At 36.0% G+C, this 17,111-nt stretch overlaps 1 protein-coding gene across 8 annotated transcripts in view; it reads left to right on the top strand.

Annotated features, from left to right (window-relative positions):
* Nucleotides 1–17,111, top strand: part of RB1 (RB transcriptional corepressor 1) — a 181,641-nt gene that overhangs the window by 80,649 nt on the left and 83,881 nt on the right. For all 8 annotated transcript variants that reach the window (XM_023251429.2, XM_045052794.1, XM_023251437.2 and 5 more), the window contains exons 13-17: nt 5,850–5,966; nt 7,188–7,244; nt 7,330–7,361; nt 7,444–7,520; nt 8,654–8,850. In XM_023251429.2, coding sequence (XP_023107197.2) covers nt 5,850–5,966; nt 7,188–7,244; nt 7,330–7,361; nt 7,444–7,520; nt 8,654–8,850 — 480 coding nt within the window. The remainder of the gene's footprint in view (nt 1–5,849; nt 5,967–7,187; nt 7,245–7,329; nt 7,362–7,443; nt 7,521–8,653; nt 8,851–17,111) is intronic.

The following is a 17,111-nucleotide window of genomic DNA, read 5'->3' as shown; positions in this document are numbered from 1 at the left end:
GGCCGCAGTCAGACCTGATGTCTGCCCCCAGCCCACCGCTGGGGCCACAGTCAGACTGGTGTGCGCCTTCTCTTCCCCTCTCCTAGGGGTGGGATTCACTGTGGGGTGGTGTGGCCCGTCTGGGCTACTTGCACACTGCCAGGCTTGTGATGCTGGGGATCTGGCGTATTAGCTGGGGTGGGTAGGCAAGGTGCACAGGGGCAGGAGGGGCAGGCTTAGATCGCTTCTCCTTAGGTGATCCTCTTCAGGAGGGGCCCTGTGGCAGTGGGAGGGAGTCAGATCCGCTGCCGGAGGTTTGGCTCCGCAGAAGCACAGAGTTGGGTGTTTGCGCGGAGCGAGCAAGTTCCCTGGCAGGAACTGGTTCTCTTTGGGATTTTGGCTGGGGGATGGGCAGGAGAGATGGCGCTGGCGAGCGCCTTTGTTCCCCACCAAACTGAGCTCTGTTGTCAGGGGGCTCAGCAGCTCTCCCTCCCTTTGTCCTCCAGCCTTCCCGCTTTCCGAGCAGAGCTGTTAACTTATGACCTCCCAGACGCTAAGTCGCGCTTGTTGTGGGAACACAGTCCGTCAGGCCCCTCCGCTTTTGCAAGCCAGACTCGGGGTCTCTGCTTGGCCGGCGAGCCGCCCCTCCGCCCCAGCTCCCTCCCGCCAGTCCGTGGAGCGCGCACCGCCTCGCCGCCCTTCCTACCCTCTTCCGTGGGCCTCTCGTCTGCGTTTGGCTCCAGCGACTCCGTTCTGCTAATCCTCTGGCGGTTTTCTGGGTTATTTAGGCAGGTGTAGGTGGAATCTAAGTGATCAGCAGGACGCGCGGTGAGCCCAGCGTCCTCCTAAGCTGCCATCTTGCCGCTTACTATATCTGCCCATTTCTTAACTAGGTGGTTTTTTGGGTGCTGAGTTTGATAAGTTCTTTGTAAATGTTGGTTACTAACCCTTTATCAGATAATGTCATTGCAGATATCTTGTCCCATTCTGTAGGCTGCCTTTTAGTTTTGTTGATTGTTTCCTTTGCTGTGCAGAAGCTTTTTTTTCGGTCCCAATAGTTCCCAAGAGGTTCTCTAGGATTTTGATGGTTTCCTGTATCACATTTAGGTCTTTCATCCGTTTTGAATTTTTGTGTAAGAAAGTGGTCCAGTTTCATTCTTCTGCATGTTCCCATCCAGTTTTCTGAACACCATTTGTTGAAGAGACTGTGTTTTTCCCCATTGGATAGTCTTTCCTGCTTTGTTGAAGATTAATTGACTGTATAGTTGTGGATCCATTTCTGGGTTCTCTATTCTGTTCCATTAATCTATGTGTCTGTTTTTGTGCCAGTGCCATACTGTCTTGATGATTACAGCTTTGTAATACAGCTTGAAGTCTGGGATTGTGATGCCTCCTGCTTTGGTTTTCTTTTTCAACATTGCTTTGGCTATTTGGGGTCTTTTGTGGCTCCATAAAAATTTTAGCGTTGTTTGTTCTAGCTTTGTGAAAAATTCTGGTGGTATTTTTTTTTTAATTTTTTTTTAAAATGTTTTTAGTTTTACTTTTGAGACAGAGACAGAGCATGAACAGGGGAGGGGCAGAGAGAGAGGGGGAGACACAGAACCTGAAGCAGGCTCCAGGCTCTAAGCTGTCAGCACAGAGCCCGATGCGGGGCTTGAACTCACGGAGTGTGAGATCATGACCTGAGCTGAAGTTGGACACTTAACTGACTGAGCCACCCAGGCGCCCCTCTGGTGGTATTTTTATAGGGATTGCGTTAAATGTGTAGATTGGTTTCTGTAGTATAGACATTTTAACAATGTTCGTTCTAATCCATGAGCATGGAATGCTTTTCCACTTCTTTGTGTCATCTTCTGTTTCTTTCATAAGTGTTCTATGGTTTTCGGAGTATAGATCTTTCACCTCTTTAGTTAGGTTTATTCCTAGGAATCTTACTGTTTTTGGTGCAGTTGCAAATGGGATTGATTCCTTGATTTCTTTTTCTGCTGCTTCGTTATTGCTGTATAAAAATGCAACAGATTTCTACATATTGATTTTATTTCCTGCTACTTTGCTGAATTTGTGTATTCTGGTAATTTTTTGGCAGAATCTTTCAGGTTTTCTACATAGAGTATCATGTCATCTGCAAATAGTGAAAGTTTGACTTCTTCCTTGCCCCTTTGGATGCCTTTTATTTCTTTTTGTTGTGTGATTGCTGAGGCCAAAAGTTTATTTTCTAATTTATAGTATTTTGAATGTATTTGACCCATAAAGATTGTAAGAATATAGTCACTCTTTGGTTATAGCTGAAGGGAATCAAGTTTTTGGTATGTTTTAATAGATTACGATATGAATTACATGATATGCATTTTAGTAATCATCTTGTGATAAATTTTAATTTATCTATGTGATAAATTTAGATAAATTTTAATTTATCTAAAATCTGTGTTTTAATAGATTACAATATGAATTACATGATATGCATTTTAGTAATCATCTTGTGATAAATTTTAATTACTAAATAGAGCCCCACCCCATATGATGTATGTATTGAAACTTCTTTTGTAACCATTTCTCTATTATGTGTTTTGAAAAGGTAGTGAAATGATTTAATAATACTTAACTGTTAGCACAGTTTATAATTAAGATATGATACCAAACTCAAATCATAGTTTTAATTTTATTATTTGTATTTTTAGGGTAATATACACCCCAATTTAACTCTTAATTGAAAATAACTCTTAATTGAAATTAACTCTCATAAATATGAGAGTACATGAGATTCTTTTTATTTTAGTAATCATATTATAATTGTTTCATTTTTAGTTTACTTTTGTTGGAGTATGATTGATATATATATAACATTTTGTTTCAAATATGTAACATAATGATTAAATATTTGTATATATTGCAAAATGATCACAGTAAGTCTGGTTCCCATGTCATCATACATTAGAAATTAGAAAAAAATTAGAAATTTTTGTTTTCTTGTGATAAGGACTTTTAAGATTTATTCTCTTAGCAACTTTCCAATTATACATTACAGTATTATTATCTATAGTCACCATGCTGTATATTACATCCTCATGACTTATTTTATTTATTTTATAACTGAAGGTTTGTAACTTCTTATAGCTTTCACCCATTTTGCCCACCTCCAACCCCTACTCAGGCAATACCAATTTGTTTTTTGTATCTAGCTTGATTTTTTGTGTTTGTCTTTTTTTTTTTTTCAGAGTCCACATATAAATGAGTTCTTGCAGTATTTGTCTTTCTCAGTCTGACTTATTTCACTTGGCATAATACCCTCAAGTTCCATACATGTCACAGATGGAAGATTTCATTTTTTGTGGATGGATAACATTCCATTTTATACACGTGCATACATACATACATATATATATTATCCATTATTCAGTCATGGACAATTAGGTTGTTTCCATGTCTTTTCTACTGTAAATAATGCTGCAGTGAAGATGGGATACAGATCTTTTTGAGTTAGTGTTTTTGTTTCCTTCAGATAAATACCAGAAGTGGAATTGCTAGATCATATAATGGTTCTATTTTTAATTTTCTGAGGAACTTCCATACTCTTTTCCATGGTAGCTGTACCAATTTACATTCCCACAGTACATGGGGCTCCCTTTTCTCCACATCCTTGTCATTGTTTGTTATTTCTGGTCTTTATAATTGTAGCCATTCTGACCGGTATAAGGTGATATCTCATTGTGGTTTTGATTTGCCCTTCCATGATGATTAGTGATGTTGAACTTCTTTTCATGTGTTGATTGGCTATCTGTATGTCTTCTTTGGAAGAGTGTCTATTCAGGTCTGCCTTTTTTAAAAAATCAGACTATTTGTTGACTTGTATGAGTTATTTATATATTTTGAATATTAACCCCTTGCTAAATATATGATTTGCCAATATTTCTCTCATTCAGTAGATTGGTTTCCTTTTTGTTTTGTGGACTAATGTCAAGGAGTTTATCTCCTATGTTTTCTTCTAGGAGTTTTATGGTATCGTGTCTTATATTTAGGTCTTTAATCCACTTCGAGTTAATTTTTTGTATTGTTGGCAAGTTTTATTCTTTTTCCTGTGGCTGTCTAGTTTCCCCAGCATTGTTTATTGAAGAGACCGTTTTTTCCCCATTGTATATTTTTGCTTCCTTTGTCACAGATTAATTGTATGCATGAGTTTATTTCTGGGCTCTATTCTGTTCCACTGCTCTGCATGTCTGTTTTGTGCTAATGATGTACTGTTTTGATTACTATAGCTTTGTAATACAGTTTGAAATCAGGTAGTGTGATTTGTTCTTTGTTCTTTCTCAAGATTACTTTAATCTTTTGTTGATGGGTACAAACTTTTGGATCACTTATTTCTGTGGAAAAGCCATTGGAATTTTGATAGGGATTGCATTGAATCTGTAGATTGCTTTGGGTAGTATGGACATTTTAACAATATTAATCCTTCCAGCCCATGAACATGGGATATCTTTGCATTTATTTTTGTCTTCTTCAGTTTCTTTTCTAGGTAATTTATTCTTTTTGATGCAATTGTAAATGGGATTTTTTATTAATTTCTCTTTCTGGTAGTACATTATTAGTGCATAGAAACACACCTGATTTCTGTCCATTGATTTTGTATCCTGCAACTTTACTAAATTTGTTTATTCTAACAATGATTTGATGGAGTCTTTAGGGTTTTTTATATATAATGTGTCATGTATCAATAGACACAGTTTTACTTCTTTTCCAGTTTGGATGCCTGTTATTTCTTTTTCTTGCCAATTTGCTCTGGCTAAGACTTTCAATACTATGTTGAATAAAAGTGGGAGGAGAGTGCGCGTCTTTGTTTCTGATCTTACAGGAAAATCTGTCAGCTTTTCATCACTGAATATGATGTTAGCTGTGGGCTTGTCATAAATGGCTTTTATTATTTTGAAGTATGTTCTCTCTCTACTTGCTTTGTTGAGAGTTTTTATTGTAAATGGATGTTGAATTTTGTCAAGAATTTTCTGCATCTATTGAGATTGTATGATTTTTATCCTTCATTGTGTTAATGTATCATATCGATTGATTTGTGAATGTGGAGCCATCCTAGCATCTCTGGAATAAATATCACTTGATTGTGGTATATGATCCTTTAACATATTGTTTAATTTGGCTTCCTAATCGTTTGTTCTGTGTGGATTTTTGCATTTACATTCATCAGGGATATTGGCCTATAATTTTGTTTTCATGTGGTATCCTTGTCTGGTTTTGGTGTCAGGGTAATGCTGGCCTTGTAAAATGTGTTTGGAAGTGTTATTTCTTCTATTTTTTGGAAGGGTGTGAGAAGTTTTGGTATTAATTCCTTTTTGGACGTTTGATAAAATTCACCTGTGAAGCTGTCTGGATCTTGACTTCTGTTTCTTGATTATTACTTTTGTTTCTTGATTGATCAGGTTTTATGTTTCTTCATGGTTCAGATTTGGTAGTTTGTATGTTTCTAAGAAGTTTTCTTTTTCTTTTAGGTTTTCCAGTTGTTGGTGTATAATTGTTCTTAGTAGTCACTTATGATCCTTTGTATTTTCATGGTATCAGTTTGTAATGTCTTTGAGGCTCTTTTTTGATGGATGGAGGGGCTACCAAATCTCTTCTTTAACATAGCAGCAGAAAATTTAGATAGTAGGGTTTTTTATTTGTGCTTTAGTGTTTTTTGGTTACTAACATCCTAAAATGAAATTCTTTATGCTCCTTTTATTTTCAGTAGTTGTGTTTACCTAGTTTTTATGGAAGCATTTCCATAGTGTAAATAATCAAAAAGTGAAAAGTTGTATATCATAGGACAGACATGTTAATTATGATTGAATAGTATCCTCAACATTGACTTAAGTTTTTCCTCTTTAAAGAACTGCACAGTGAATCCAAAGGAAAGTATCCTGAAAAGGGTGAAGGATATTGGATGCATCTTTAAAGAGAAATTTGCTAAAGCTGTGGGACAGGGATGTATGGAAATTGGATCACAGGTAACTTGAGTTCATTTCGATTGGTGTCAGTATAATAGAAATAATTTCAAATATAATGTCTTTCCAAATTGTGAAAATATTACAATAATATTTGTCTTATATTGGTAGATTCTGTATCTTACCTGCCTGTGTATGCTGCTGCTTATGGAAAATTTTATAAGAAAATGCCCCTTACACTATTACAGAAAGTAAAAGTAAACATGTAGAAGTTTTTAGACAAATTGTAGAAATTTTTTAAAAAATCAGTAGAAAAAATTAAAATCTTTGATACTATTAAATTTTTGGTGTATAGTCTTTGGCTTATACATATATGAATATTCGTGAATGCATATACTTCTCTGAATGGGATCATATTATACCTGCTATTTATCGGTGGTAGTGATACCATTTTACTACTATTATTATTTCAGAATATCTAAAACCAGTACATTGGGTAAAGATATGGGCTCTGAATCAGAACCCTGGGTTTATATCTGGTTCTGCCATTTATGAACTGCCATTAAACTTCTTTGAGATTTAGGTTTCTGTATTTGCTCTGCTTCATTGTGTGGAAATAGTGAGGTAACAAAAATATGTTTGAAAACTATAATCTGTATACATTTATTTCAGCGTAGTGAGGTTATATTTGGATGCTAATAGTGTTTTAAATAATTGTATTTATAAGTTTTTTTGGTTATATATGAAATTTATGCTTATAATTTGAATGAAGGAATATGGTTTGTGTGTGTATATCTAAAATTTTGTTATTCTTTGAACTAATAGGAACTATTTATTTGGTTAAAACTTTTTACGGGTAACATCAATTGGGTCAGATGATTGCCTTTTCAGTTTTATGGACAGACTATTCTCAGTCCTGGAGAGCTAATGTGAAAATACGTAACCGAGGCCACAAGAAGCATTACATTAGTATATAAAAGAGTTAACCCTAGCACCATGTATATAGTGTGTGTGTGTGTGTGTGTGTGTGTGTGTGTGTGTATCAACTGATATGGACTGAAGTGGAAATGAAGGAAAACCAAGTACTGGACCTTCCCTCTTGATAATTTATTGGGAATTTAAACATTTTATACTGAAGTCTTAAGTTTTAGATAAGCTAGTTTTTGTGGTCTCTTGGTATTCGGTTTCCTAAGAAGTATCAGAAATATGTTTCAAGAGAAAACTTCTTTAAAATTAATAATTATGATTTTTAAAGTAGTGGAATCTAATTTTTTTTCTTTCTAGAGATACAAACTTGGAGTCCGATTATATTACCGAGTAATGGAATCTATGCTTAAATCAGTAAGTTAAAAAGAACATAATGGAAAGAAAATTTAATGCTGACATAAAAAAGACATTAACTAAACATTTTTTATATCTGTTTTAGGAAGAAGAACGATTATCCATTCAAAATTTTAGGTAAATTCTTTAGTTTTAATAAAACAGTTTCTTCTTTTTATAAAAGTAAATGTTTCAAAATCATTCTTTTTCTTTTCTTTAGTAAACTCCTGAATGACAACATCTTTCATATGTCTTTGTTGGCATGCGCTCTTGAGGTTGTAATGGCTACATATAGCAGTAAGTTAAATTTTAGTCAATAAACATTTTAGTTCAGTTTAAAGTTTAAAAAACTTACCTAAGGTGTGGTGTGTTTTTTGGGGGGGGGAGTGGAGTTAAGGGGATGATATGCATATGTTAGATCAGTATATACTGAAGAATATAAGTAGTCACCATAAATCATTTAAATGTGTTATTATCTTAATTATTTCAGGTCATCTTGGGAATAGTATTTCATTAGGCTCTTATTCTGGGCTATCCTGAATCTAGGAAATGAACCTTTGAAATTCCTTTCAAGACAGGAGATTGTGAATTTCCAAGGAGTACAAAAGTAGCATTTCCCTATACGGAAACACTGCTATAGGCTTTATGGCAATGAGACCAAAGATTGGAGCTATGGTTCACCAGATAAACAGAACAGAAGCCACTGATGGTGTTTTTTAAACGATACAATTTTAGACATGTATTGTTTTGCAAATAATATTGTAGATATTAAGAAGTCTTGTTTGTGAAAACAAAAGAAAATTTACCTAGGATACAAATACACAATAAAAGAGAAACTTAAAACTGCTAAACATATGTGGAAAACTGAATCCTCATTAATAACCAGAAAATACACATTTAAAAGAGTTGCTGTTTTCTAACCAAATTAGCAAAATTTTAAAGAATCCTTCCCTCCCAACATCAGGGATTATTGAGGTTGTTAAAATGGATATGCTAATGCATTGCTGGTTAGATATTATACTTGTTCCTGATATAAGGGTAGGGTATTTAAATCTTTGAAAATCTGATAGAAGCATAAGCCCTCTATTTAGGAAAAACGTGTGGACATACACTCAAAATTTAGAAGCCTATTTCTTTTGGGTCCTTGGACTCCACAATAAAAGTTTTGCTCTAGGAGCACCTGACTGGCTGAATCTGTACAGCACACAGCTCTCAATTTCATGGTTGTGAAATCAAGCCCCATGTTGGGCATGGAGGCTACTTAAAATAAATTAAACAAAATGAAAAACAAATCTGTTCTAAATAGAAATTTTTGTGTAGCTTTTCTGCTGTGTTTTAAGTTTTTGTTTGGTAAAACCTTCCAAGCTAAAAATACATAATTCAAGACTTAACATTTCATACCTAAGTTACACTTTTTCTTTCATTTTTAGGAAGTACATCTCAGAATCTTGATACTGGAACAGATTTGTCCTTCCCATGGATTCTGAATGTACTTAATTTAAAAGCCTTTGATTTTTACAAAGTGATTGAAAGTTTTATCAAAGCAGAAGCCAACTTGACCAGAGAAATGATAAAACATTTAGAGCGATGTGAACATCGAATCATGGAATCCCTTGCATGGCTCTCTGTAAGTAACTAGCTAAAACAATTAAAAATATTAATATGCAAATTGATAACAGTTATCTGTTAGAACTATTTGTTAAAATTTACCTCAAGAGCAAATGCAGTTTAATGAACACTGTAATTCAGTGTATATCCCAAGAATCAAGTGGAATATTAGCATGGAGTTTTCTCTTTTACTTGGGCTCCCTAGACCATCCGCTACAATGATTTATTTAGGAATAGCTTTAATTAAAACATGGTACTTTAAAGCAAAGCAGAATAAAGTATTTGAGCAGTATATTTAGAGATGGCATATTTGAAAATTTAAATGCTCTTAAATTCTAAAAAAAGGTAAAAATTAAAATTATGCTATTTAAATGATTTAAAAGTATAGTTTTCTGGTTGAATTTATTTGGATTTTTTTTGTTCTATCATTAAAGATAGTCCAAAACCCTATAATATTGTTTGATTACAGTTATTGTTTATAGCATTGTAGGAGCACAAATGATATTCTCTAGGTATTTTATTTATAGCATATAAGCTATTGATAAGGCCTTTGTTTCATAAAGATGGCAATAGTAAGATACTTATTTGAATTTCTTCTGTGTTATGCTTTTTAAATCTCCATAGTTGGGTAATACTTTGTGACTCACCAGATTTGTAGATTAATATGGGGTTGGTTTCTTTTGAAAGTTTGTTCCATGCTAAGCATGTAACTTTTCATTTATGCTAGTATATAGAAATGGCAATGAAAACTTTGATTTTAGTTACACTAGAATTCTAATCTATACATGTAAGCCTTAGTTTAAATTTTTTGATGTTTTAAAAGTTTAATGGCTAAGAGATAACTTATGTCTTAGTGTTTTCTTGCATTGCTGTAGGGACAGAGTAGATAGAACAGGAGAGAAGTAAGCCAAGTAGATAGAAAGCTGTTGCATTGCTATAGTTGAATTTAGTAACCCCATTATACAGGAGCTTCCACTTTATAAGATCCGGAGTAGTTAGGAGAAATCTAGGGGATTTCTGGGGGATTAAATGAGAATGGCAAAAATGAATAAATAGGTAAAGAAATTAATAAAGAGTACTTTTCAGAGATTGATATGCCCTCTTCTTCTAGACATTGAAATCAAAACATTACTGTATCATATGAAAGTGACTGTTGTCATTTCTTTTAAAGAATTAGTTTTTTTTTTTTTTCCATCAGTACACGTCTGCAACATGCCTTGCATTGGGGTAGACATTGTGAAGATAAAAGACATGGGCTCTGAAACTTATGGAGGAAGTAGTAGACATTTACTGTTTATAAATTGCTTGTGTTCAAGCCTGTTTAGTTCAGTTACTGGTGGTCTAGGATTCTAAACAATGTTCCTTTATTTTTGAGAAATTTTGGAGAAAAAGTGACATGCCCAAAGCCTAGAAAAGGGTATCATATATTAATACAATGATATGGAGGTCATAAGCCTCTAAATTTAAATTCTAAATGCAGTTGGTATTGCTAGGGGATGAAGTTATAGATGATTTTTATTGTCATATATTTTTAATATGTCAAATATTTAATATTTAATATGTCACATATTTTACTTCTAAAATGTTTACCTTTTTGATAAGGGAATAGGGTAACTGTGAAGATAAGTCACACTACACAAATAGAATACTGTGAATTTTTCCCATGAGAATAATTGACATTTTAGAGAAGGTACATACCATAGATATATCTCAGCTTTCGCAGATTGTTTTTTTTTAAATTGAAGTATAATATATATGCAGAAAAGTATATATAACAAGTTTATAGTTTGATGAATTTTTCACAAATTGAACACACCCATGTTGCCAACACCCAGATCAAGAGAGAAAACTTTAATAATTTTTTGATTCTGTATCACAATACAATTTTTTCATTAAACTGTAGATTCAAACAATGTTGTTTACCCAGGGAAACATCAAGTGAGGTACTACTTACTTTTCCTTCCAATAATTTAATGAAAGAAAGAACATCATTGGATTTTTAATGGTTGCATGGGGAAAGGTCTTAGCATCTTTGCTACACAATCTTGAGATTTAATAAATCAAGAATAGAATAAGGAAAAAGCACACCTTTCTTTGTTTCGATACCAGAGAGTTTAACAGGTAATATATAAGTATAAAATGCTAAAAAGTCTATTGGAAAACTTAGTGAACTTTTGTTCTATGGAAATTTAAAGAAATTAGAGGCAATTTAGAACAAACCATACCTAAGAGTTAGATTAAATGACTTCCAGATGTTTAAGCCTTTTAAATCACTTAAGCAGTTTATAATGCCAGTAGATGATGAGGTGAGATTTGGATATCTTTCTTTTAGTGTATTCAAAATTCATCAGGTTTCTCTCAATAAAATCTTTATAAACCAAAGTACATTGGGTATTTTATTTTCTAAGTGGTCTTTCTTTCTGGGGATATTGTGGACTCTTTCTGTTGATCTCCTTGCATCTCTAACTTCCTTAAGACTATTTCTCTGACAGCAACTAGAGAAATCATTTTAAGATGCAAATTTCAGGGTGCCTGGGTGACTCAGTCTGTTAAGTTCTGACTTTTGATTTCAGCTCAGGTCATGATCTCATGGTCATGCAATCGAGCCCTGTGTTGGGCTCCATGCTGAGTGTGGAGCCTGGTTGGGATATTCATTCGCTCTCTCTCGCTCTCTCTCTCTTTCCCTCCCTCCCTCCCTCCCTCCCTCCCTCCCTCCCTCCCTCCCCTTCCCTTTTTTTCTCTCTCTCAGAAGAAATAAATAAACATAAAAAACCAAATCTCATAATGCTAACTAAACAAAAACCTTCTGTGAGGGATCTGTATATCTGGTAATGATGGAGGAAGAGACTACCATATGACTCCCCTCAAAAAAGCTATAAAACCTCTATGTAATCCAAAAAGCAACTGCCTGAAACCCCTGGACAGGAAGAGTAGACAGACTCTTTAGGCGTGAAGGGGACCCCTGAGCTGGGAAGGAAGCTTTTTAGGTGAGAAGTTATAATAGGATGGGGTGGGGCGGGGGGTGCCAGTGGGAAAACTGCAGGCTTTCAGGCCAGGGAAACTAGAAAACTGAAGCTGGGGAAACCTTGGCTACTGAATAGAATGCACAGATTTTGCAAAGGAAAGAGCCAGAGAAAGAGTGCCCAGATTCTGTCTACCCACATCTCTGTCTGAGACCTAAGTTATTGCAGTGTAATAGATTCAAAGCAGCTTAATGAAAGACAAAGGATCTGAAGTGAGACAGGTGCTAATGCCCAAATAAACAGTTTATAGTTCAAGTTCAGCAAAAATAATTGTCTGCTTAAAAACAAAAGAAAACAGTACTCATTTGAGGGAAAAACGACGGAATCCAGAATCTTTACAACTTAACATTTATGACATCCAGGATACAACTTGAAAATTACCCAGCATGTGAAGAGGGTCAAAGGAATCAGGTGGAGGTTTTAAAATTTTTTTTTAATGTTTATACATTTTTGAAAGACAGAGACAGAGCACAAGCAGGGGTGGGGCAGAGAGAAAGGGGGACACAGAATCTGAAGCAGGCTCCAGGCTCTGAGCTGTCAGCACCAGAGACTGACGCGGGGCTTGAACTCATGAACCGCGAGATCATGACCTGAGCTGAAGTCAGATGCTCAACTGAGTCACCCAGGCACCCCGGATGCAAGTTTTTAGAATGGGAACTTTATTTAGGTCAACTCTTTGATCCCTCAAGGTTCTCTTTTGGAAGCTTTGTCTTCTTTTTTCTTGTATCAGCAGTTCAGAGTATGGTCTTACACTCCCTGGTGTCCCTCAAACCATTTTAGGGAATCTGCAAGATAAGAAGTATTTTTATGTTGCTATTCAGATGTTACTTCTGTTTTTTACTCTGTTGACATTTATATCAGTGACGTAAGAGTTTTGGCACCTTTGTAGGTATTAGATCAGCATCCAACTTGCGAGTAGTCATTGTATTCTTCACCACCACAAACTCTCAATTAAAATACAGAACAGAACAGTCAGTTTTATTTAAGAATGTCATTGATGAACCAGTAAGAAGTATTAATTTTATTGAATCTCCATTTTCACGCACACATGGTTCAAAACAACTGACAATAAATATTGCCAATGGTGAATTTTGAGTTTTCAAGTGAAAATGAGAATTTTGTTAAGCTTGTATCCACTCTAAGCATTCAGACTTCTGATGAAATCAGTGGTACGTTAATAAATGTGACTTGATATCGTATAAGGAGATTTGTCAACATTTGTTAAGATCTCCATAATTCAGTGAAGGGCAGAGAGAGAGGTAGAAAATCCCAAGCAGGTTCCATGCTGTGAGCATGGAGCCTGACTTGGGGCTCGATCTCACCAACTGTTAGATCATGACCTTAGCCAAAACCAGGAGTCGGACACTTAACTAACTGAACCACCTAGGTGCCCCAGGCCAACAGATTTTAAGGTCTCAGAATAGGAAAAGTTTATTTTTGTTTATTGATGTTGTTCCCAATTCCATATTGCAATTAACCTTTAAGGAACTATAGCTTGCCAAGTTTTAGGGTAGTATCAAAGATATATCCATTATTATCTGAAAACTCTATTAAAACACTCCTTTTTCCAACTACCTATTGTGTGAGGCCAGGTTTTCTTATGCAAGCAACCAGTACCTTGTTGTTCGTGCAACAAAGTAGATATAGAGACAGTTATGAGAATTCAGGTCTCTTCTAGGAAACCAGAGATTTACAAGATTATAAAACAGTGCCAGTGTGCTCACTAATTTTTTTTTTGAAAAATATGGCCATTTATGCTTAACATATAATGAGTTTATAAAATATTAACATTATTTAACATATATTAACATACAATGGTTAATTTTGGTTCTTTAAATCACATTCTTAGAAATTTTCTGTTTTAAATTAAACTTAATTATACTTAAAAATAACTAATACAGTAAATATTGAGAGATAAAGTCCACATGAACAAAGTTTTTTGGGTCTTGAATAATCCTGAGTAATTTTAAGAATGTAAAAGTGTTATGAGTCCAAAATGTTTGAGAATGTCTCCCTTGTATTCTCTTCTCCATTCAGACTTTTCTTTTACTATAACTCACACAACCATGTTTGTTTCTGCCTATCCCTGAGTCTTTATTCACTTCATAGGCCCAATTTAAAATACTTTCCTCTGCCTTTTTATTTACCGGAGTTTTAGTTCTACTTCCACTTTGTTTTTTTTTAATTTTTTTTTTCAACGTTTATTTATTTTTGGGACAGAGAGAGACGGAGCATGAACAGGGGAGGGGCAGAGAGAGAGGGAGACACAGAATCGGAAACAGGCTCCAGGCTCTGAGCCATCAGCCCAGAGCCTGACACGGGGCTCGAACTCACGGACCGCGAGATCGTGACCTGGCTGAAGTCGGACGCTTAACCGACTGCGCCACCCAGGCGCCCCTACTTCCACTCTGTTTTTCATGATCATCCTAGTCTGTAGTCATTCTTCCTCCTTTACAGCCTTACAGTGTCTATTTATACTACTTATTAGTCATTTATAAACTTTATATCTTATTACCTGTGCATGTCTCATATTAATTGTGTTACTGTATATAAAGCACTCAGAACAGTATCTGACATCATATTATGCATGTGCAATTTAATAAGTGGGAGTGAAGGATAGAGAGGGGTCAACTAATGATGAAATGTAGGTAGTGTCTTTCACTAAGATACCTGGGATTGGATGAAATTTCCTTGGAAAGATGAGTTTCATTTGATTATGTTGAGTTTGAAGTGATTGTAGGTCATTCAAGTAGATGTGTCCAGTAGCAGTTGGTTATGTATGTCTGGAGCTTAGGAAAGAAATCTAAGCTAGGAATATGAACCTGAGAGCTGCTGACACGTATATAATAACAACAGTTTCTACCCTTTATTGACAGTTCATCTTGTGCTAGGCACTGTGATGAGTAGTTCTTTTATTTTTTTAATGTTTATGTTTTGAGAGAGAGCACATGTGCATAGGCATGTGAGGGGGAGGGGCAAAGAGAGAGAATCCCAAGCAGGCTCCACACTGATGGTGCAGAGCCAGACACGGGCTCAAACCTACGAACTGTGTGATCATGACTTGAGCCTAAACCAAGAGTTCGACACTCAACCAACTGAGCCACCCAGATGCCCTGTGAGTAGTTCTTTTAATATTTAATTTTTGTGATGATTTTTGATGTAGTATTCTAAATGAATAAATTAATGCTTAGAGAACTTCAATAACTTGTCCTAGACCACACAAGTTAAATGCAGAGCTGTGGTTTGAACACAAGTCTCTCTGGCTCTGAAGCTGTTAATCTGTATGTTTTTACCGAGTAACTAAAGTTTGGAGAATGGATAAGATCACCTAAAGAGAGAATGTAGTACAATAGTTCCTTCTTATCCACAGAGGATGTGTTCCAAGACCCCCAGTGGATGCCTGAAACCATGAATAGTATTATGTACTGTTTTTCCTATACATATATACCTGTGATAAAGTTAATTTATTATTAGTAGGCATAGTAAGAGATTAACAACAACAAAAATAAAATAGAACAGTTGTAACAATATACTCTAAAATTTGTGTGGTCTGTCTCAAAGTATTTTATTGTATTATAGTCACCCTTATTCTTGTGATGATGTGAGATGATAAAATGCCTATGTGATGAAATGAAGTGAGGTGAATTTAGGCTCCTACTGACTGTCCGATCGTACCCTACAAGGAGAATCTTCTGCTTCTATGCTGCAGTTGACTGGGTAATTGAAACCATAGAAAGCAAAACTGCAGTTGAGGGGGACTGCTGTCTAAGAAGAGAAGGTGGCTAAAGATAGAATCCTGAGGCTCTCTGACATTTAAGAGCTAGACAGAAAAGAGAAGCCTACAGAAGAGATTGAAATAGAACAGCTAGAGAGATAAGAGGAAAATCAGAAGTGGTGTCATAAAGAGAAAGACATTACAGGGTCTGAGTCAGTGGTTGCTGTTTCAGATACTATAGGAGCAGCCAGTAAGAACTGAAAACTATTCATTCGTTTGGGCAACAAGGCCACTGGTGATGGTAGCAAGGACTGTTAATAGAAGTGGTAGAGGCAGGAGTAGGTTGCAGTGGAATTTTGAAGAGATGTGAATGAGAGATAAAGTGGAGACAGTGATTGTAGATAACTTTTATGAGAGTCTTGTCTGTGAAGGGAAATAAAGATACAGCTGCCAAGTGTGTGAGGTGGAGGGAAGATTATTTTTCAAGATGGGAAAGGTAGGATTAAATGTTGATGGAATAGAGTCACTAGTAGTGTTCTGAAGTTGCTGGATGACACATTAGTGGGTTAAAACACCCGTTTTATTTTGCTCATGATTCTGTGGGTCAGGGATTTAGGAAGAGTTTGACTGGGCAGTTCGTTCCTGACGGTGTGGTATCAGGGGCAAGATCCACTTCCACGGTGCTTCTTAACTCACAAGTCTGGCGCCTGGCTGCCCCTCATACATGGTCACCTTTTCTTTCCTCCCTTCTATTTTCCTTACTCCAGGTGACATCTCACAGCATTTTGGTTTTAGGGTAGTCATTTGTCTTACATAGCATCTGGCTTCCAAGAAGCTTCTGAAAGAACTATAGCTGAAAGCTGTATTCTGTTGGTGAGAGGAATCACAGGTCCTGTCCAGATTCAAGGGGCTCCCTTGAATAGGTGTCATGTCTTGTTTGAAGAGAGGCAGGGTGGACATCTGGGTGGCTCAGTCAGTTAAGCATCTGACTTCAGCTCAGGTCATGATCTCATGGTTCATGGGTTCAAGCCCCATGTCAGGCTCTGTGCCGGAAGCTCAGAGCCTGAAACCTGCTTCAGATTCTGTGTTTCCCTCTCTCTCTCTGTCTCTCTCTCTGTCTCTCTCTCTGTCTCTCTCTCTGTCTCTCTGTCTCCCTCTCTCTCAAAAATAAATACTAAAAAAAAATTAAAAGGGAAGCAAGGTGGGATGGCACATATCGTGTGGCAAAATGTAAAGAACGGAAGCAGTTACCAGTAAGGTTGGTATGTGGGTGCCATGGCAGAAAATGAAGAAGTTTCCATTTGATGGCTTTATTTTTATATATAAAATAGAGCTGAGTAGTTTGCTGAGGATGAGTTGATAGAGGGTAGTAGGGAGTGCAAAGTAGTATAGTCAGAAGTTTGAGGAGAGTGCATACAATTTGAAATTGTTGCTGAGGAGAATAATAGAACTGAGTGATGAAAGATAAGAGGATTACCTAGCAGCACTGAAGGAAATTTTGAAGGTAGAAATTTTAAATTTGTAGTGCCACCCCAACTCTTT

The sequence above is a fragment of the Felis catus genome, chromosome A1 (genome assembly GCF_018350175.1).
Source record: "Felis catus isolate Fca126 chromosome A1, F.catus_Fca126_mat1.0, whole genome shotgun sequence".
NCBI lineage: Eukaryota > Metazoa > Chordata > Mammalia > Carnivora > Felidae > Felis > Felis catus.
Note: the sequence above shows the minus strand (reverse complement) of the source record. Positions and strands in the feature narration are given on the sequence as shown.